At 34.4% G+C, this 22,826-nt stretch overlaps 1 protein-coding gene across 2 annotated transcripts; it reads left to right on the top strand.

Annotated features, from left to right (window-relative positions):
• Nucleotides 1-125: 125 nt before the first annotated feature.
• LOC115701335 (protein SWEETIE) lies at nucleotides 126-22,655 on the top strand. Of its 2 annotated transcripts, XM_030629105.2 has the most exons (48): nucleotides 126-482; nucleotides 1,023-1,230; nucleotides 1,360-1,466; nucleotides 2,014-2,250; nucleotides 2,355-2,444; nucleotides 3,012-3,099; nucleotides 3,371-3,435; nucleotides 4,058-4,162; nucleotides 5,059-5,148; nucleotides 5,265-5,345; nucleotides 5,464-5,532; nucleotides 6,135-6,260; nucleotides 6,614-6,717; nucleotides 6,935-7,067; nucleotides 7,154-7,260; nucleotides 7,507-7,617; nucleotides 7,739-7,906; nucleotides 8,040-8,126; nucleotides 8,245-8,338; nucleotides 8,777-8,845; nucleotides 8,953-9,075; nucleotides 9,167-9,235; nucleotides 9,325-9,429; nucleotides 9,594-9,682; nucleotides 11,106-11,262; nucleotides 11,439-11,588; nucleotides 11,780-11,829; nucleotides 12,028-12,127; nucleotides 12,224-12,280; nucleotides 12,381-12,448; nucleotides 13,578-13,671; nucleotides 14,143-14,369; nucleotides 14,483-14,627; nucleotides 14,735-14,803; nucleotides 15,655-15,711; nucleotides 15,905-15,991; nucleotides 16,072-16,200; nucleotides 16,348-16,551; nucleotides 16,643-17,104; nucleotides 17,938-18,003; nucleotides 18,546-18,643; nucleotides 18,726-18,822; nucleotides 18,929-19,064; nucleotides 19,333-19,640; nucleotides 19,725-19,859; nucleotides 19,961-20,128; nucleotides 20,269-20,394; nucleotides 21,283-22,655. In XM_030629105.2, exons 1-48 carry the CDS (start codon nucleotides 318-320, stop codon nucleotides 22,135-22,137), a joined length of 6,735 nt encoding a protein of 2,244 aa, XP_030484965.2. In that variant the 5' UTR covers nucleotides 126-317; the 3' UTR covers nucleotides 22,138-22,655. The 2 variants fall into 2 exon arrangements, with proteins under 2 accessions (XP_030484965.2, XP_060958977.1); XM_061102994.1 differs by lacking the exons at nucleotides 126-482; nucleotides 1,023-1,230; nucleotides 1,360-1,466; ... (4 more) ...; nucleotides 4,058-4,162; nucleotides 5,059-5,148 and having other exon boundaries at nucleotides 5,325-5,345; nucleotides 6,098-6,260.
• Nucleotides 22,656-22,826: the final 171 nt, after the last annotated feature.

Genomic DNA, 22,826 nt, shown 5'->3' with positions numbered 1-22,826 from the left:
TATTTATTAATTTAATTTTTAAATTTAAGCAATTTTATAAGTCTTATTTTCTTTGATAAAAAAATAAAAAAAATACAAAAAAAAATATATATATTTTAAGATCATAAAATGTGGTGTAATATTATCACAGCATTTAATTGTTGGCTTTCACTTCGCTAGTAGGATTGTCAAGTTCACTTTCTCATTTGGTAACTTGTTATGTTTTTTTTTTTCCTCAAATCCAACAAATAATTTTATGATCTTCAGTTTCTAAGCGGCAATGGAGTATTTCCCAATTCTGTAAGTATTTCGTCAAATTTCATTAAACAAAAGCTGCAATGGTGAGGACTTACGTGAGAGAGAACGTACCGCTCTCGCGGTTCGGCGTCTTGGTGGCGCAGTTGGAGTCCATTGGCGCTTCCGCGGTTCAGCAGGCGCCGGAGCCACTCCTCTGTTTCGATCTCTTATCGGATCTCATTTCCGCCATTGATGAAGAACCCAAGGTCTCCCTAAGTTTCTAAGTCTAGCTCTACTTTTTTTTCTCCAATTACGAAACCAATGCTTGAATTTGATTCCTTCGATTGTGGTGGAACGAACTTGTGGAGTTCGAGACCTTTTGGTTGTTCTTCGTCTCAATTTCTGTAGGAACATTAAATACCTATCTGGATCCTTAGGATGTAAATGAGGCAATGTCACTTCAATTTAACTCATGCGTCCTCACCGTTTTGCTGATTGGTGTGTAGTTTAGTATGATTGCTTTAGATAGTTGTAGTCGGAAGTTTTTTTGGATCAAACTGCGGCTTAACGATGCAGTGATTTTTGAGTTTTTTGATTTGCCTAAGTTGAAATATAACACACTCAAGCATTCAAGCTTTGTGTCAGAAGTTATGGTGGTCATGCTTGATATATTCATGTTTTCTGGGGATCGGTAGTTAGTCTTTTGAAAGAGCTCGAGTATTTATGTTTGAGTCAATTGAATTTTTAATTAAATGCACTGTAACTCCTGATTATTCTCACTATGCCTGTGGACAAATAAATTTCAGGAATCTATCTTGTTGTGGCAAAGGAAATGTGAGGATGCACTGCAATCCTTGCTTACTCTCGGTGCTCGGAGGCCTGTTCGCCATTTGGCGTCAGTGGCAATGGCTAGGATTATATCCAAGGGAGATGGAATTTCAATATACTCAAGAGTGAGCAGCCTTCAAGGATTTCTCTCTGATGGGAAGAGGAATGAACCTCAAAAAGTTGCTGGTTGGTTGCATACATTTTCACAAGCTTTTTTAATTGCTATTGACCATGAAACAGAAGCAAGAAGGTTATTGCTGTGTAATGCAGTTTGTCCCCATCATTAATTTATTGTTTTCTGAATCAATTGTATAGGTGTTGCACAGTGCTTAGGGGAATTGTATCGACATTTTGGGAGAAAAATTACTTCAGGATTACTTGAAACAACTATAATTGCGACAAAACTTATCAAATTTCATGAGGTAGTCCCACATGTTTTGCAAATTTACAAATTTATAATACAGGATTCAAAAGTGTGAGAGGAACCATTTGTTAAGAAATGAATTTGGTATAATTGTTATTCGTAATCTTCCACTGTGGATTTTTTTTTTCTTTCTTCAGAGTGGTTTTGTTTGTATTTATCTCCCCCATGTTGTTAAGGACTTGTCCCTTCCACCCTTTCACTTTTAAGTTGGTAGGATTATACACCTTTTTTAGGTTTCATTTTGTCATTTTCGTTGCAGCATAAAAGGCAACTAGAGCTAACATTTTCCTTACAATTATGGACAATTTGTTTGAATAGTCACATTTCCTACTTCTTTACTTTATGCTGGATGATTTTTAATCTGGCATCTTAGTCTAATTAAGTGTAAATATCTTTTACGACTTGTTATTTGTTATGCACATGCTCTAATTTAATTATCCTATTTATTTAATATAGTATAGCGGCAACGATGTAACATTACTTTTCCTTTCCTTTTCTTTGATATCTTCTATTGTTATGATTCTAGCTATATTCATCATATTCAGGAATTTGTCAGACAAGAGGCTCTACACATGCTTCAGAGTGCACTTGAAGGCTCTGGTGGCAGTGCTGCATCTTCAGCATATACTGAATCATTTCGTCTTATCATGCGATTTGCTGTTGGGGATAAATCATTTATAGTTAGAATAGCTGCTGCAAGATGTTTGAAGGCATTTGCTTCTATTGGAGGACCAGGTTTAGGAGTGGGAGAACTTGAGAATTCAGCCTCTTATTGTGTTAAGGTAAGTTTCTTCTTTGTCTGGTTCTTTCTAAATGTATGTTGGTATTTCAATGCTACTAGTAAGCCTTTTTGCGTTTTTCCTTATTACTATTGTTTATGCAATAGGCCCTTGAAGATTCTGTTCCATCTGTTCGGGATGCATTTGCTGAAGCATTGGGGTCTTTGCTTGCTCTTGGAATGAATCTTGATGCACAGGTTTCTTTGTCCTTTATTGCCCCACTTCTTCTTTCAGTTAGCTGTTTGGCTGACTTTGGTTGAAGTAAACACTTTCATATTGTTCAGATTCAATTATTATTCTTAATTTTAATGCAAATGGTTTGTACTAATGAACATAAAATAAAGAAAATAATTGTAAATAGGTCCTAAATTGGACGTTCACTTTGCTGAAAGTTCAGAAGAAGGCTAATCTATCCATCTGTTTATTTTTACATTTATGATTTTTGAAGACTTGAGGTTTAATTTTCTTTAATCAAATGCAGTTTTTCAAGTTTCAAATCTAATTGAAAAATTATCTTACTACTATGTAAGATGTATGAGTGATTAATCTTAAAAAACACAATGAACAATTGAATTTAATTAATTAAGATATTACATTTTGTTAACAGATGACATAATTTGCGTTATGTTTATATGTTAGTTTGATTTGAATGAATTCTGATTCACGTATAATTGCATTATCAGATTTCAGTATGCCCTTTCTGCATTCTATTTGGTTTTCTTCGTTGTATTCCTTTGTAATCGCAAGTTTGTTTGTTTTACTAGGTTCAACCAAGGGGAAAAGGTCCTAATGTTCCAGCAAAAAAGCTAGAAGGTGGTTTGCAGAGGTACTTAACTTTGCCTTTCAGAAAAGGTAATTTCTTCTGTGTACTCGTTTATTGTCTATACCTTAAATGGGTTAAAAAAAAAAAGCAATGTTACTTTTACAGTTTATTAGAATTTAACTTGTCGCGGCTAAATTTTGTAAAAGTTGGCGACTTTATTGTTTGATGATTGGCGTTGCATGCATAATCTGGACATAAATGCATTAAATACACCAGAAAAAGAGAAGTAGAGTAAATTGGTAGACATGGCATTCATGCTTCACAGTGTTAAAGTACTCTAACAAACTATTTGTATTCCAGCAAGTGGATCTCGGTCAATGGACATGCGAGTTGGAATTACTTTGTCGTGGGTGTTCTTTTTACAGGTAATGCTTCTTTGGGAGTTCTTAGTGCTATTGTGGTTGACTATGCTTTGGATTTAGAGTACCTTTCTACTCATTAAGAAACAACAAATAGTGGGTTTTATTTGTAAGAGTAATGCTAGAGACACAAAAATTGTACACCTTTTACACACAATGATATTTATTTAATTTCTACCATAGATAATTATATATCGATGCCACATCACTTTTAATTGTGGGGTTAAGATTAATTACATATCATTGTTTGTAAATAGTGTGTCACAATCATTATTGTATTTTTAATTGATCTAGAACTAAAATTTTCTATGCGCTAAATGCAAGACAGGGATCTTCTTATGATGTGTGTGAATGTGTGTATATGTACATCACAGTGGATTTGATTTAAGGTAGTTTGTTTTCACTGGATAATTTAAATGGAAGTATATATTAAGCAGTTATATATTGCTGCTTGAGTAACATTGCTCTCTCTGTAAGTTTATGAATTTGCTATGACAATTGTTGGATGTGCTAAATTTGAAGTGTGAAGTCACATATGTTTATCTTATCTTTTTTTAAGATGCTATTGTTTACTTCTTTTGCGTTTATATCCGCTCTTTACAAGTTTCTTTTGTATTGTATCTTTCAGACCATTCGTCTAAAATATCTGCATCCGGATAGTGAGCTCCAGAACTTTGTTTTGCAAGTCATGGACATGCTTTGCCCGGATGCTTCAGTTGATTCCCATGCTCTGGTATGGATTATTTCTCACATGTTTCTGTTCAGTAAGTAAATAGCTTGTTTTAAAATTGAAACTTGATTTCACAGCTAAATCATTAGTCAAGTTCAAGAAAAAAAAGAGCTTCTTTTTTAAATAGTTTTTTAGCCCCACCCCTCTAGGGGCAAATACATAGCTACAATTAGGTAATTCTCGTACATTTTATATGTCATTGTTGTCATCCGTTAGAGGGTGAAACAGGGAATGACTAAATGGAGGAACTGATAATTTAGAAGTTAGTCAGCCTCAATTTAATTCGGTTGAAGTTGAATCATGGTGTTGATTTCTTGTCATTCATCTCAATATTTGACTTATGTTCAATTTATCACTCAGTTAAGCAGCAACCAATATTTATACCAGCTATAGATCTGTCTAAAAGAGTATCATCTGGATAAGTTTTTGCTGATTTACCGAAGAAGCATGTCTCCAACTACCAGATAACAGATAGTACAATCAAGACCAGTTAATTGTAACAGCCTGTGTTAGAATTGAAACTTGTTACATTAGAATTTAGAGAGGGATTCTGTTTTATGTACATAGAGGAACTTCAGATTTTATTAAATGAAATTAGGGGTAGAATATATTAGCTGGATTAAGTCAAATATTTATTCCTTGTTTAGTAGTTTGCTTGATGGTGCTTCCTTAAATATTATGGAGCTTGGGAGGATTAGGCATTTAGAATTTTTAGTTTTTATAGTGAACAGTTGATGAATGATGATTCTCTCTCTCCGTCTATATATACATTTTAAAAAAATACTGTTTGCTTTTATTTGATGATATCTTCTCTTTGTCGGTTTCTCTAATATAGCTATGCCTATTAGCAATTCCATCCTATGTGAAGCTACTGACTGATAAATCATTGTTTGTTGAAGGCATGTGTTCTCTATATACTTCGTGTTGGTATGACTGACCAAATGACAGAACCTACTCAGAGGGATTTTTTAGTTTTTCTTGGAAAACAGGTAACCATAAGTTGAAAAGCTTATTATGGACTCTATACATTTAGATATCAATTCTTCTGACGAATTCCTAAGCTTCTATGGTGTTTCTAAAGCAAACTTTACAATGAAATTTACAGCTCCAATTGCCAGATGCTAGTCCTTCCATGAAAATTGCTGCTCTACGTACCTTGTCATATACACTGAAAACACTAGGAGAGGTATCACATTGATTTTGTTAATTTTATCTATACCTCGAATAAAATTTCTTACAGATACATTTATGTCATAACTATGTTGACTCAATTAAGCCTTTGTTCGTATCTTTCCCATTTGCAGGTTCCTTTTGAATTTAAGGAGATGCTTGACGATACAGTTGTTGCAGCAGTATCTCATTCTTCACACCTTGTAAGCTCTTGATTTGTCACCTGCATTTGAAGATTTAGCCCCTAGTTTTAGATAATCTTATTGTCTCCATGAATTTCCATTTTCTTGCAAAAAGCTAATGTAGCATTATGAGAGCCAACACTCACTATAAAGAAAATATTACTGCCAAATTTACATGTCTTTCCTACAAATCCTCCAATATCTGATTCTCTGGTCTAATAGTAACAAGTTTGAGAAAATCATTGTATCTTGGTGAATTGAACTCCATGAGCTTCCTGGTTTGCTAATGCAGCTTAATAATTATTGCATTCAGGGTCGATTTATAATTAGGTATTCAGGTGTAGATTTAGTTAACCAACTCAGGAGATTGAAATCCATTTTTGTCTTAAGGGGATTAGTGCCGTAACCTCTCTAGTTGTTTTAATTGTTTTATGCTTCTATTACTGTTTCCTTGGTTTATAATTGCAGTAAGAGATGGTCAATTGGTTCTTGCTGTGCTTTTATGTAACCTGGCATTCCTTTGCTTTTAGTTTTTTTTTTCAAGGTCATGATTACAGTGTTTCAATTTTTACCATTTCTACAATAGGTCCTGTAGCTGAATGTGAATGTACAATTATGGCCAGGTACGAATTGAAGCTGCTTCAACATTGCGTGCATTAGCTGAGGTTGATCCCACCTGTGTTGGCGGTTTGGTTTCTTATGTAGTAACCATGCTAAATGCTTTAAGAGAAAATCTTTCCTTCGAGAAGGTGAAGTTGTAGTTTTTTTTTGAAACAGAACATTAATCCCGTGCTATATTCTGATGGCTATTTTAATGACCAGCCTTGATTATGTTTCATGTTTAGATTGCTGCAAAGTTAAAGGATGTATTCTTGCTAGTGTTTGCCTTTTGGTTTCTATTTTGTCTTACCATTAATTACTTAAGCTTTACATATTATGGAACTTATATAATCAGGGCTGCTATAAATTATTTTACTAAATAGTAAAAGGGCAAATTCATATACTTGACCTCTGTAATTTCTCTTATTATTTACCTTGGTCTTGAATCACTTCTTTCATGAATAATATGTATTATAAGTGGTTCCCATATTTCTCTTTGCAGGGGAATAATCTGCAATTAAATCTGAATTCCTTGCATGGGCAAGCTACTGTATTAGCAGCATTTGTATCCATCTCCCCCAAATTACCTCTTGGGTATCCAGCTAGGTAATTACTAATTACTTGTTTTATTTCTGATGGTAAATTGCTATTTGCCCATCAATTGAGAGGTACTTTTTAACAAATAACTTCATTTGCTGGATTGACACTAAGACTTATTATATTTTTTTGCTTTCCAAAGGAGGATTTCTTGCCATCCTCATGAATTCTCTACATTATTATATGCAAGTGGTTTCATGACTAATTACTCATTTATTGCTCATAGATTACCCATAACTGTGCTTGAAGTTTCAAAGAAAATGCTGACAGAATCTAGTCGAAACCCTGTGGCTTCCATAGTTGAAAAAGAGGCCGGGTGGTATCTTTTGTCATCTCTTCTAGCTTCCATGCCAAGAGAGGTATCCGGTGATCTCTGTATTCTTATCAAAACTGTTGGAATACTGCTTTAAGGCTTATCATTATATGGTACGCCTGAACCTTGCAGGAGATTGAAGACCAGGTGTTTGATATTCTTTCCTTGTGGACTGACCTTTTTAGGGGAAATCCAGAGCATGAAACAAAACAAAGTGAAGATTTGATATCTAGGATTCGGTAATACTGTAAAGTGTATTTCTATTCTATTCTATGGCACTGGTTTTTGACTTGTGATGAGCTAACCTAATACTTCCTATCATTTTTCTTCTTGTCAATACTTCTTCTCATTTTAGTTTTGTTAGAACTCTCTCAGGACCTAGTACATTGTTCTATTATCTTTCAAGCTTTTATGTCTTGCAATGTACTCTACACGTATAACAAGAGTGGTAGCTTTAATTTTTATTCTTTTATTTCTTCCTGTAGCATGTGGTCTGCTGCAGTTGATGCACTTACATCATTTTTGAAATGCTTCGTTTCTCCCAATTCTGTCGATAGTGGGATTTTACTTCACCCAATTCTCCTATATCTGAGTAGGTATGTTTATTGTCACAAATCTTGCTATCTTTTACATTTTTGTACTTTGTCCATTTTTTGTTTGTTTTACATTTCCTTTCTACATAGTTAATTTAAAAATTTCTTACTTGACATAAAACAGGGCCTTATCATATATATCAGCAGTATCAACCAAAGAGCTGCGTAACTTGAAGCCTGAAATGGGCATATTTATTATTAGAACGTTAATAGCATATCAGTCTCTTCCTGATCCAATGGCATATAAGAATGACCATCCACAGCTTATTGAATTGTGCACAACACCATTTAGGTGAAGTTTTGCATCTTTCCCTCTTATCATTCCAGTTCTGTTTTAGTAAAATGTATCTAGTTCCTTCCAAATCATTTTTTTAGAAGTGAAGTTGATCTAACCATTCTCTATTCTTCCTAATTTAACTTAGCAGGGACGCTGTGGGGATTGAGGAAAGTTCTTGCCTGAGGTCGCTGTTAGACAAAAGAGATGCATGGTTGGGTCCTTGGGTTCCTGGAAGGTGTCCACTCTTTTCTTTTCTGACATCACTACATCATTAAGTCATTTTTATAGCCAAATTTGGAGTCCTCCACGCAGTTTCTGCAGTGAGATATATTTTTTTAATTGTGTTTCCTTAGGGATTGGTTTGAAGATGAACTTCGCGCTTTTCAAGGGGGGAAGGATGGCCTTATGCCTTGTGTGTGGGAAAATGAGCTTTCTAGCTTTCCACTGGTAATTGTTGTTTTTATATAGTTTATTTCTTTACTATCTGTTCTTGAAATTATAATTTTTGTGAATAGTAATAAACCAGGGATGATTTTTCTGTTTAAACGTTTTGTGGGTTTTCAATCTTTCAGTGACATGATTAGTGCTTTTTGCAGAGTGAAATCTGTTTTGTTTTTATAAATAGTATGTCTGATTCCTAATTCTTTTTTGCTTTCCTGTGTTTTGAGGGATATATAAGAAACAATAAATATCGTTAATAATGTTAGAAAAGCTTATTATGCAAACAGAATGAAGAGCCAAAAATGACATCACTTAGTAACAACTTAAAACTACTATATTTAGAACAACTCCCAAATCCTTAGTAACTTGGAGAAAGCAAAATTCTTAAACTCCTTAACCTTCCATCTTTATAACTGTCTTAGTTTTTGTTGATTTTTCATGTAGCCTGAACCAATCAATAAGACCTTGGTGAACCAAATGCTGCTCTGCTTCGGACTCATGTTTGCTTCTCAGGTAGGAAAGTGTGATAAATAGTTGGCCTTTTCTATGAATATTTCATTGCTAACAAATTTTTTGTTTATTTTTTAGAAGATCATTTCTAACAAACTTTATATTCCCAGGATAGTGGTGGAATGTTGTCACTTCTTGGAATTATTGAGCAATGTCTGAAATCTGGAAAAAAGCAACCGTGGCATGCTGCCAGTGTCACCAATATATGTGTGGGGTTACTAGCAGGATTCAAGGTGCATATTGTTCTAAAATGTGCACGTTTTAGAATCTTTGATCTACATTTAATTGTTCTAACATTAATTCTTAACATCACTCTCTTCTCAGGCTTTGATTTTTCTACGGCCCCAGCCTCTAGGACAGGATATACTAAACTCTGCACATTCTATTTTTCAGGTGCCAAAATTTAAGATGCTTGCACTATATGTTTCATTGATTGAGAAATTTATCTATATTCATGTACTGTAACTTTTTTTATTTGGTAGAGTATTCTGGTAGAGGGAGACATATGTGCTTCACAACGCAGAGCTTCCTCTGAAGGTTTTGGTTTCTTAGCTCGCCTTGGAAATGATGTCTTTACAGCAAGAATGGTCAGTTTTGCTTCTGTATTCTCTCTCTCTCTCTCTCTCCACCAAATATTTGCTTCTTGTTTCATTATTTATTTAATGTGAAAGAAATAGAGGTGCTCTTACTTTCTCATGTTCCTCACTTACACATATATGAACTCACTGTTGCTATTTTTGGTGGTATATAGACTAGATTGCTGCTTGGTGACTTAACTGGAGTAACTGATTCAAACTATGCTGGATCAATAAGCCTCGCTCTTGGCTGTATTCATCGAAGGTGAAATATTTATTTCTTTTAATTTTTTCCTTTTCTATACCCAAGACTACTTGTATATTATCATGTTAACCATTGCCTGGTGGTATTGTTCTGTTTGATCTAGAATCATTACCTCCATTGCTGAATTCAACCCACAATAGGCAAAGAAGTTAAATGAATTCTTTCATCACTTACACAGGACTGTGCGGGCATGTGTGTGTGCATGTCTGATGGACTTCCTATCAGATTCCTATATATTTGTTTGTGGAGGTTGCTTAGTTGTATCAAGAAGATATACTAATAGTGGGAGAGTTAGTTACTTAACTAAGTCAAATTTGGCTAGGGGAGAGGGAGGCCTCTCAAATTAACTTTGATTCATCAATAAGACCAGATTAGATTCTTCTTCAGTTAAGAACCATATCGGTGTCCTTGTTATATTGCAGTAGGAGTGGAAGAAGTAGCCTGGAGAAACTATGCAACTAAGTTTGTTTTATTGTTAGAATCATTATTTCAGAGAGTATGCAACTAAGTTTGTTTTACTTGATAATGATTGTTAGAATCATTATTGCGGAGACTCGTTGATTGTCCATTTCTTTCTCTTTTAGTTTTTTTACCATTTACTCTATTATTCGTGAAATGAAATAAGATTGTGAATACTGGGTTCAAATAATTGTGAAATTGTATGCTGTAAACGTTGTGGCATGTTTACTGTATTCTTCTGTGGCAATTTTTGTTCCGTTTTGGGTGGTGTTCACTCAGTATTGGATTGGATAGTTGAGAATGCTTTTTGACAATGTGAAGAGGGGCTTTGCTATAATTCATCAGGACTACCTATAAATGGAGGCTGATGAGCCTCTCTGCTGGTCAGAAAATATAATTTCTGTAGATACATTTGGCAACCATTTTTCTTCACCATAGTGATTTTTCTGCTGCTGCTTACGTAATTTTTAATGTCTCTTTTGCTTTCAGTTCTTGCGGTGCTTCTTTTGTGTGCCCTTTTTGTGCTGCTTATGTTTCTTTTATTAAGTTGCAGAAAAAGCAGTCTGTTACAAGTCATTTGATTGGTATATAGCAATTAAAGTGATGATTAAATGATGGTCAATTGTTTAATATGAGAAGTTGCCATGTTCCAAGACATTACTGAGCTGTTAGTTTAATGCTCAGTTGTCTCCCTCTTTACTTAATACAAAACCCCAGCTACTTCTGAATGAATTCACTGACTTGTATGCCCTTCTGGTGTCATATATATGAAAAACAAACCTTAGTATACTAACTTTAAGTATCAACCATTGTAAAAGATGTAAACTATTATAATGTTGACCGATATCTTCTATCAAGCAGGAAAGAAGTAAACAGTGTTGCTGAGTGATTCTTGACGATGGATCTTAAAGTTTCAACTTTTTTGTCTCACACACATATTTCCACTTACATTTTGTACCTGCAGTGCAGGGGGCATGGCACTATCGACTTTAGTGCCCTCAACTGTGAGCTCAATCTCTTTGCTAGCAAAGAGTTCAGTGGCTAGTTTACAGATCTGGTCTTTGCATGGACTTCTTTTAACTGTTGAAGCTGCTGGTTTATCCTATGTATCTCATGTCCAGGTAACTTGTTAAGACTAAGTTTCTCGTTTTGATGGATATATGAGGGAATTGTGATAATAAAGGTTTCTCTATCATGTTGCTGATGATTTGGGATTTTTGGATTTTTCCAGCTGCATGTACAGTTGTTTTTATTAACTTATCATATCTGTAGTCTGTTTTATTTCTTTCTACGGCAGGCAACACTTGGCCTCACGCTGGATATTCTTCTGTCTGAAGAGAATGGGTGGGTTGCTCTTCAGCAAGGTGTTGGGCGCCTCATAAATGCTATTGTTGCTGTTCTTGGTCCTGAACTTGCCCCGGGAAGCATTTTCTTTTCCCGCTGTAAGGTACTTACTATAGTCTTCTAGCATTATTGGGCTTATCAAATGCTATTTTTTGCTCTCTTTAAGGTACCTACTATGATCTTCTAGCATTTACCTTAGGCATGGGCTTTACAGTCAAGTTCAAATCTTTCGAGTTTCTTTAACAAGTCAAGATGGTGTATTTATCCTATGCTGATGATTTTTTTTTTGTACAGTCTGTTATTGCAGAAATTAGCTCTGGGCTGGAAACAGCAACAATGCTTGAGTATGTTGGCTGATCATTTATTTTGTTATATGACATTGAAGTTCTCTTTCCTTTTTTTTTTTTGGTTTTCCTTTTCTTTTTTCTTTTTCTAAATATTAGAAGGCTATGTGAGATGCTTTTTGAGTATAAAAAAAATCACTCTTTTTTCATTGTAGCTTAATTTTGTTAGAATATTCATAACCCATGTTGTTCATGCAGGAATGTTCGCTTTACTCAACAGCTTGTTCTTTTTGCACCACAAGCTGTGTCTGTTCACTCCCACGTGCAAACTCTTCTCCCAACCCTTTCCTCAAAACAGGTTCGTTCTCGAAGAGATAATGATCTAGCTCTTAAAATTGTATGTTCTCTTCTCTTTCCTATTTTATAGTTTTCACCCTACTGCAATTTTATGCAGCCAACTTTAAGGCATCTTGCTGTCTCCACTTTACGGCATCTCATTGAGAAGGATCCGGTATGCCCTGGGTTCTAGCTTATTCCAGAAAACAATGTATTAGCTTAGTTTGTTAATTTTACCAGTGGACACTTTCTGTTGTTACTGTAATTTATTGCAGGTATCCATTGTTGAAGAGCAAATAGAAGATGAATTGTTTCATATGCTGGATGAAGAGACTGACTCTGAGTATGTTGAAAACAGTTTTCTTATGTTTGATTTTATCTCTATTTGCAATAATGGGGTATACGTGTGTGATCTTTTGATCATTCACAAACAAATCCCTTTAATTCAAAATTTCAAATACATGGGCTGTTTTCCTGTAATTAACATCATGAAGTTGTCATTAAAAGGTATTTCATATGTTTGAATTTCATGAAGTTGTCATTAAAAGGTATTAACATCTAAGTGTTCAGCAGAGGTCCTACAGGAAAAAGTTAGATTTTGGACAGCATCTTGGGTGTACAAGACGAAGCATTTTGAAAATGTTTCATTTTCAGACTTAATTAGGGACTGGAGAGCATTGTTGTAGTTTCTTTGCTGCTGCCTCGTATGAATATTTTCTAATGTGAGGGATCTGGTTTTATGTGGGTCCTAGGGGATTGCATGCAAAAACGTATGTTTGGGGCAGTGAGTATGTTCAGGGTGTATAGATTGCTTCAGGTTTTTGTGCTTGGTTTTTAACTTTGTTAACCACGGTCTTCCTCCGCGTCTAAGACAAAGGCCCCTTTCTCTTTTTTCAAAAAAAAATTCATGGAGCCGACTCAAATCTAGTTGTTCTTCAGATTTACCTTCAACATAAACTGTAATTGTACTTCTATTAATATGATTGTCAATGTGCTAAGTCGAAGGGAGGAAATTTTATTTCACTAAGATGTAACTGATATACTTACAAAAATGCACGTGTATACATAGAGCGTCAAGTATATTGTCCATATACTATATATACACATATATGTATATATCTTAAGCGGAAGCTCTTTCTATTCGGGAACAAGAGTTCTTGTTGTGATTTTTGTGAATGTATCATGCATGTGAAGCATTATGTTAGGAAGTGAGTGTCTTATGAATTAGTTCCATTGGTCTTAGTTTCCTCACCATGAAATTTTTAGAAATTATATTTCGCTCGTACTCAGTACAATTTTTAAGCAAAATATTATTGTACAGAAAGATTATGTTGGCATTTCTCTTATATCCTGTGGTATTGTTTTCTCATTTGGCCTACATTTATTGAACTGAGTGTGAGTTTGTGTATGGAAGAAAGAGATTGCTAATATTATTTCATGCATAATGCCGTGAATCCCTTTTGATGTATTAGGATTGGAGATCTAGTGCGTAGCACAATTATGCGGTTACTCTATGCATCTTGTCCTTCTTGTCCGTCTCATTGGATATCAATATGTCGTAACGTGGTAAGTTCTTTTTTGTTATCCTACATTTTCTCTTTTCTCTTGTTATATTTCAATTTGAATCAAATGCATAATGTTTTGCTTTTTTACATGCATTCAATAACAACAAAACATTGTGATATTCTTATTAGCAAAAATTTGCGGTTCCAATTATTTCCTGAAGTTATTCCTGGAAACGTTTATAAATATCTGACTTATTTTGAAACAGCGCTCTCCTCTCTCTCAATTGAAACCCAAAACTATCAAGTGTCTTTTCATTTTGTTGGGACAAAGATTTAGTATTTGCAGCACTATATGAATGCCCTTTAATTATTAGGTGCATGTTCTGTTTTTTATTTTTTAATCAGTAGTGAAAGATTTTTGTCTTGTCAATTTGATTCTTCATGTTCTCTTATATGCATTTACACAAATTAAACTCTTGATTTTACTCTAAAAAGTAAGGTGGAAGTTGAAAACTTGTTGACACTCTCTCAGGTTCTTGCCACATCCACAAGGAGAAATGCTGAAGGTAATAATGACGCAGACAGTGATCCTTCAAATGGTACCGAGGGTGGTACAAGTTTGAATTTTGGACATGATGATGAAAACATGGTTTCTAGCTCTGGAGGCTTTTCATCACATGGAAACACTCCTAAAGCTTCTCACATGCTCTTAAACCGAGATAGACACCTTAGATATCGGACAAGAGTATTTGCTGCTGAGTATGTGATAACTTTTCTTTTAACATTTATATTTTGTTTTACATCCTAATTTCTTGCACACATGCACCATTCAACTTGTTATACAGATCACCTGTTATCTTATGTGATTGTAGGTGTTTGAGTCACCTTCCTACAGCTGTTGGAACTAGCCCAGCTCATTTTGATCTCCATTTGGCAAGGAAACAACCCGCCAGTGGACGGTCTTCTGGTGATTGGCTTGTCCTCCATATACAAGAACTCATATCACTTGCATATCAGGTGTGGACACGAAAATGCTTGCCTTCTGTTTATGTGTTTATGAGTTGTATATCTCAGGTACCAAAATGCATTTAAGGTTGACTTTTCTCTTAACTATTTATATATAGATAAGCACGATCCAGTTTGAGAGCATGCAACCTATAGGTGTGAGACTTCTAAGTACCATTATGGACAAGGTAAATCTGTCTTTTTCTTGCTGAAATGCTAATATGTGCCTTTGATGTAGAGCTTTATGTATTTTCTAAGTGTTTGCCTTTTGGGATTAATTTATGCTATAACTTTGTGTTGGTTCAATTAGTTGGTTGTTGTCAATTAACCTATAATTCAAATAGGCTGTAAATTCTGCTATCAATGCCTATGAAGGCTGGTTCTCTTGTAGACACCTATGTTGAGCGATAAACCTCCACTCAAATGGTACTCTAGGAGGCTTAAGAAGGTAATAGGCTGGAGGATAGTGGCTGAGTCAACTTTGAGCAAGGTTGTTAAGGGAGTGTCAGTCTCCCTTGAATCCAAAGTCTAGATTATTGTTTTTTGTGCTGTTTATGTGAGAATATGTTCTCTGGCTGTGTGCTGCTCTTTGGGTTTTCTACTCATGCTGGTTTTATCTTCATCGTTTTATTCATCAGATAAATGAAATTACCCGAAGACTTAATAAGCCATGTTTTACACCAAGAAATCATAAACTTCACCCATTCTCTCCCTTTATCTTCTGCCCTAATCATGATTAATGCAGTCTTCCGGAAAAGGGTGATATATTTTTTTTCCCTTTGAGATCTTACAATTATTATTATTAAGAAAATATATATGGATGAAAAGGGTTGCAGAATGAGCACATATAACAAGACTGCTCATTCCAGGTTCAAGATAGCTTTTATTTAGCTGCAGACAACTTTATGGTTTTCACATTCATTTTTACTCTTTGAATTTCATATTCATCATATTTTCTTGGTTTGGGAAATAATAAATCCATTTACCAGAAGATTATGATTTTCTTTTGTAATCTTCTTTTTATCTTGTATGGAGACAGTTCGAAAAAACACCTGACCCTGAACTTCCAGGCCACCTTTTATTGGAACAGTATCAGGTATGTTGACTGAACTTTTTGAAGTCTCTTCACTAGTTTGAGTAATTATTGATGTTAAACCATTAGTTTTTTATATTAATCTGTAAAACATAAAGTATTTCCTTGGCTGGTACTATGGAAGTATTTTTCATTTTCTGTGATTTCTTCTATTTCACCTTTTTCTTCTCAGTGAATAAAATTGTTTAAAATGTAGGCACAACTGGTATCTGCAATCCGAACTGCATTAGATTCATCTTCAGGCCCTATCTTGTTGGAGGCAGGCTTGCAGTTGGCTACTAAGGTAATGAGTAAGACAAAATATTTTCTTTGATTATTTTTTAACCAATAATCCATACATGAAATGACACGTGAAATTTTCAGATACTGACCAATGGAATAATTAAGGGCGATCAAGTTGCTGTTAAACGTATTTTTACGTTGATATCACGCCCGCTAAATGAATTCAATGATCTTTACTTTCCTTCATTTGCCGAATGGGTCTCCTGCAAGGTATTTAAGTTTAGTTTATTTTAATTTTAAACTAACATTGAGTATACATGATGCTACAGAAGAATCAAGAGTCTCATGCTTGTTTCTTAAGTGATGGATATCCAAGATAAAATGAATGTCTAATTTTATTCATCGATAATGAAACAGATCAAAATAAGACTTCTAGCTGCTCATGCATCTCTTAAATGTTACACCTATACATTTTTGAGGAAGCATCATAGTGTGGTTCCAGCAGAATACCTTGCACTCTTACCACTGTTTTCAAATAGTTCAAATATGCTTGGGAAGTACTGGATAGGGATTTTGCGTGATTACAGTTATACCTTCTTGAATGTGCATCTTAAAAAAAAGGTATACTTTTGTTAAGTTTGCTTTTCTCTCTTACACCTTGCATATTACACAAAATCTTCAATGTATTTATGCTGTCACTCTTCGTTATCAGTGGAATTCATTTCTTAGTGGAATCCAATCATCTCTGGTGTCAGCAAAACTTCAACCTTGTTTAGAAGAATCTTGGCCTTTAATTTTGCAAGCACTTGTGTTGGATGCAGTTCCTGTGAGTCTTGATGGGAAAGACCTGTCAAAAGGCACTGTTGAAAGTGTGTCAGGAAATAGCTTACTTTCTGGATATAATATGGTTGAACTTGAAACTAGTGAATATCAATTTCTCTGGGGATTTTCCTTGCTTGTATTATTTCGTGGACAGCATTCAACTGCCTGTAAGCTGAAAATTCCATTGGCTTATTCTAAAGCTAACCATGAGGTCAATTCAGCCATTGAAGAGTTGAACTCTCCGGGTATAAACTTATATGAGATTGTATTGCCAGTATTCCAATTTCTCTCAACAAAAAGATTTGCCAGTGCGGGATTTCTTACTGTAGATATTTGCAGAGAACTAATGCAGGTGAATATCCATTTCTCTCTCTGATATTATAATATATATTATGAAAATTTCCACTATTTTTTTTTTTATTATTTTGGCATGTTGAATCTTAATTGCGAATCTGATTGCAGTTTAAGTGTCTAACCAAAAACACTGCATAAACAATTTCTTTTTATTTGTGTTGCCCTAGATGATGTTTGTTGGTGTGTTTTTTGTTTTTTTTTTCTTTTCAAGCAATGTTTATATCCTTGGTACAAACAGCCGTAATGTTTATGTCATAGTCAATGCCCTAAGCGTGTACTGTGCGTTTCCTTTGGTAAGAAAATAGTAGATTTCATTGAGAAATAAACTCTATAACTATGAGAATTAGAGGGCAAACTGTCATCTGCCAAACAAAATAGCCAACAACGGTAAAAAATAAAAGCTTTTTAGTCAACCAAAACTACTAAAAACAAAGGAAACTTGAAAGGACACAATAAGCAAGATCTTTGATCAGGATCTCCAGTAAGCACACAATCTCCACAAACAAAATTATGATTATAAAACTACAGCTCTTTGATCAGGATCCCCAGTAAGCACACTGTCTCCACAAACAAAGAATTATGATTATAAAACTACATACAGAAGTTATTTTCCATAAACATGGGAATAGGAGTGTTGTTTAATGTATCTGTACACTTTTTGTTTTTCCCTCAAAGTTTTTGTTCCGGTTATGCTTAGTATAATGACACCCACTCTGTAGGAATTTGGTTTGATTTCTAAAGCTTCTGTAATTTATTATTTTAACGACTGCAAGTTTTCAGTTTCATGTATGTGATTTCACAAGTATAATTTATTATTTTTTACTGTCACAGGTTTTCTCATATTCCATGTACCTTGATAATTCGTGGGATAGTCTGTCAATTTCTGTTCTATCACAGGTAAATGCTGGCCTCTTATGGAATTTTCAATTCACTTGCTGTATGTAATTGGCATATTTAGTCCCTTGACTATGTAAGTTGTGACTTCATTCGTCATTAATTTGATCAGTTTTTTTAGGAAGTAGAAGTTCGGAGATCTAATGATAATTTAATAATTAAGGGATCAAACAAGCCAAAATTGAAAATTAAGTAGCCAAATCATCAGTAGTTAAGTTATATAATTAAGGGTCCCTAAAATTAATTTGATATTAGGCTTACATGATGTATTTATGACGTTTTACTGATATGGTATTTTAGTGAAATTGACTTACCTTGCTAACTAAGATGTACTGCATATTGGTACGGCGTCCTTGTCTTTGATACGAGCCCTTTCATTTTGGTTTTCTAAAGTGATTTAAGACTATAGTTTTTAGATACCCCTTTTTAAAGAAAAATATATAATGCATGCATGATGTTGGTTATAAACTTGATTTATGTGCTTATGTATAAATTTGTTATGGTTTGAAATAAAAATTCTGAATCATATTTTTATATTTCAATAGATTGTGCTAAACTGCCCTGAGGATTTCCTTGAAACGGAAAACTTTTCTTATTTGGCAATGGAACTTTGCATGGCTTATCTCTTTAAAGTGTCTCGGAGGTACAGGCTTTTATTATAATACTAATTTATCATGCTCATTGAAGCGAATACCCAGGTAACTTACAACTTCTGGTCTTTACAGTATTGATGCATTATCCCTGGATAATTTAAACTTGGAAGATTCAGTTTCTGCATTATTCGTGACAGCTGAAACACTAGTGAAGCATTTTGGACCAAAGGTGGGCTTATGGCTCATGAATGTTTTCCCTTTCCGCTGTATTTTATTTGTATTACTGATGCACTCATTTAACATTTACTTGTCACCTTCCTATCAACTTTCTGCAGAAACAATTAACCTCCGCAGCAGTGTCATTTCTTTTAATTGGTTACAAGTGGATTAGTAAAGCTTCAACCAACTCGTGCTTTTCCAAAGTTAATGATTTTTTCAAGTGCACTAGCCTTTTATTGAAGAAATTTATTGGTGAGAATTCATGATGGCAGTGTCATTTCTTTTAATTTACTGCTAGTGTATTAAAAAAGCTTTGACCAACTTGTCGTTTTAATGACTTTTCCAAGTACACTTTTATTGAAGAAATATATTGGTGAGCATTCATGATCTGAGGAGTACTCGGATTATTTATGCTAAATTTTTACTAGAGAGCAGTACTCTCATTTTTACTAAAAAATCAGCTTTCTCATGGTAGCAATATTCAGCTGGCTAATTGTTTCTTTCTTCCACTCTCGTGCAGATGAATACAAATCTGCTGATAGTGATTTTCCTGATATGAGAGTGATATTTGGAATTTGTCTTAATGCGATAGCTAATTTGTCAAAAGATTGCATTCAGAAAATTCATCTACTGGAAAATAAATCTGGTTTGCGAACACTATGGCAGGCAAAGCTTGCTTTTTCTCTTGAACAAACTATATTAGTTGCCCAGTTAATTGATGAAATAGGATGTCCTGGAGAGCACAGTGATGGTGACCAAGTGTACTTTCACATGTTCAAAATTTGCATTGAGTGTATCCAAAATGTACTCAATGATTCAAATATACAGGTAACATGCATACATTCTCTTGCATGAAGATATCAGCATTGAGTACTAGTTTTAAGCAACTGTTAGAATTTTTCTACCGTGCAGGTTCAGGCTATTGGGTTGCAGGTGCTAAAAGGTGTGATACAAAGGGGCACAAATGCTGATGACAATGTTTTCCTAATGTTCTTTGCTGGTGAACTTATCGAAGATATATTTATGATAATCCAGAAGAGTCTGAAGGTTTTTTTTTTTTCTCTTTATAGCTGTTTGTTTTTAAAAATCATATATTTTCTTTGTTTTGCTTCTAATTCAAGACTGATACGATGTTCTTGGCGGTTCAGCATAAGCTTATAACTAAAGAATCAGCAGCTGTTGCTGGTGAGTGCTTGAGGCTTTTAGTGCTTCTTCAGGCAGTATCAAAAGACAGTGAATGTCAGAGAGGTTATGTGAAACTCTTCTTAGAAGCCATTGTCATGATTATTATGGCTTCAGAGAATGGATATTCTCAGGTGACTTATATTATTAGCTGAAATAGTTGCAACTTACAACAACAATAAGGACAATTGTATTTTAGGTTTATTAAGGATATTTGTGGTCGTCTCTTATTTGATTTTATGGTAAAATTCTTTTTACCATCATTTTATGGCAGGAGTTCAATGATCTAAGAAGCACTGCTATAAGGCTTGTTTCTCAGCTTGCACAAATTCCTTCATCTGCCGTTCACTTCAAAGATGCCTTATTGTCAATGCCTCTAGCACATCGGCAACAACTTCAGGTATATCGTGGATGTATTTATTCATTTTAAAAGATAAAGAAACAGTATTATATAATTCACCACATGACTATCAGGCTTCATTATGTTAATATGGAGATAAAGATGACTGGTGGTGGTTTATAATAATTTGTAGGGGGTATTGCATTTGAACTCCAAAAATATATAAAAACACCCTATTATTAAAAAATAAAATCATGAAATTTTATCATGTTTTCCTATTTAATCCTATGTTCACAATCATTGTAAAATAATGTAAAAAAAAATAAAAAAATTTACTAATATTTAAAATATATTTGATTTATATTGTATTCTTTTAGAATGTGAAAAGAAAACAATAAATAAAGTTAAAAATATATAGATTTATTGTAAAAAAATATATAATGAGTATGGTGTTTAATAAAATTTTGGGGTGCTAATATAATGCCACCTAATTTATATTAGGTAAAGCTTTTTACTTTAATGGTCATCATTGTCCACAAAAGATTTTAGGTCTGTGGCTCATAATATTGACTTGTCTTTTAAAATTGGTGAAACTTACTATTCTTCTAGTGTTGGGCCTGCTGGCTCCAATTTTTCTTTTTTAGAATAACTCCAGGCTCCAATTGTGGCATTTTAGTATTTCATTGTTGTTTTGTATGCATAGTCCTGTAAGAACCTCGTGTGTGTGTGTGTGTTTTTAAAGGATGATAAAATGTTTTACATGTTTTGTCTCTTTTTATAGTGAAGCTGTTGCGAGTTAGAAACAGCTCGGAATCATGGGGGAATCAAATTAAAAAAACTATTTTTTGCAACTGATAATTGCAATTGATTAATGAATTATATAGTCAGAAGTTGCAGACTCCATTAATTGAATTCCCATTAAGTTACGATAATTTCTACTTCTGTCAGGAGGTCATCCGTGCTTCTGTTACACAAGATCAAAATGCAACACAGTCAAAAGCCACACCCCAGTCCTTAGAGATACGTTTGCCAGTGCCAACAGGGGAAAGTGGAGAGAAAATCTCGCAATGTTCAGCCCCTGTAATTCTCGATAATAAGGATAGCATGGTAGAGAACAAAGAAGACGAGGAGGACGAAGAGGATGAAGATGATTGGGATGCTTTCCAGTCCTTCCCTGCCTCAGAAAATGCAGCCGGGCCCGATTCAAAAGTAGAAAGCATTTCAAAAGAATCCATCCCAACTGAAACAGAGACTCAAACAACCGACACCGCAAAAGACATCAGTGACACAGAACAAGAGGGTGTTGAAGAGGACGTAACATCCGATACCCAAGGTTACAACTTGCCACAATATGGAAGTATATTACCTGACGAAGATGAGGTAGAAGAAGCATTTGATCTTAAAACAAATAGCGAGCTTATGGAGGCAAGTGATTCTCAGCATTATGAGAGAGAAGAGGAAGCAGTCGCCAATCAAGAGACGGGAGATGAAGCCCAGTTGAATGTAGTGGCCAATCGAGAGAGGAGAGATGAAGCCGAGTGGAGTGAAGCATCCGAACAAATTCCATCAGATCTTGGTCCTAATGAAGACAAAGAAGGATCCATAGAAGTGAATTTGGTGAAGGATGAGCAGCTCAAAAATGAGAAGTTGGGTAATAAAAGTGATGCAGTTGCAGCATCATCAGATCCTCTTCCTTTTGATGAGGAAGCAAATGAAAAGCCGCAAACAGAAGCTGATAGAGATAATACAAGCGAAGCATCGGGTGAAGCTGAACTGCAGCCAGAGAGCAGGAACAAATTATAGTCATCACAGGGGAAAGGTGATGATGCCTCAAATATCTGTGTCCTTTATAATGGCACTGGTGTGTGGAATTCGGCCAGTTTCAGGTTTGTACTCTGTATTACAAACCATATACTTTTGATGCTTGAGAAATATTCTTTAATTTATTATGTACTTATAGTTTGCTTAATGCATACATTTAGAGGTCTTAAGGTACACCTTTTTTATTTCATCAATATTTCGGTAGTTCTCTTGTAGCATGTGCTGGTGAATTAGTCTCTTGTAGCTTGTGCTGGTAAATTAGTCATTGCAATGGAGTATTAATATTTTTATAGATGTATTTCAAATAGATATTTTAAACTTTGGCATGTTTGGTTTGTTGTAAAGGGTATTGTAATAGAATCAAATTACACATTAGAATATTTAGTTAAAAGGAGATGTAATGGGATTATAATGTAATCATGATTACATTACATAATGGAATTCTCAGTTATGTAATGAGAATTACATCACAAAGAATTAAATGCAGTACGACTCTAATACCCTCTCTTAATATAAATAAAATAACTCTAATATTAAAATAATTTTAATACCCTTTCTTAATTGTATAAGTATAAAAATTAAAGCAACGTTATTTTGTTGATTTATCATTTATTTTAATATTCATTCCAATAATAAATTAAATTAAATATTGTAATTAATTTCCATTATTC

Source organism: Cannabis sativa, chromosome 8 (genome assembly GCF_029168945.1).
Source record: "Cannabis sativa cultivar Pink pepper isolate KNU-18-1 chromosome 8, ASM2916894v1, whole genome shotgun sequence".
NCBI lineage: Eukaryota > Viridiplantae > Streptophyta > Magnoliopsida > Rosales > Cannabaceae > Cannabis > Cannabis sativa.
This window is presented reverse-complemented; position numbering and strand designations above follow the sequence as displayed.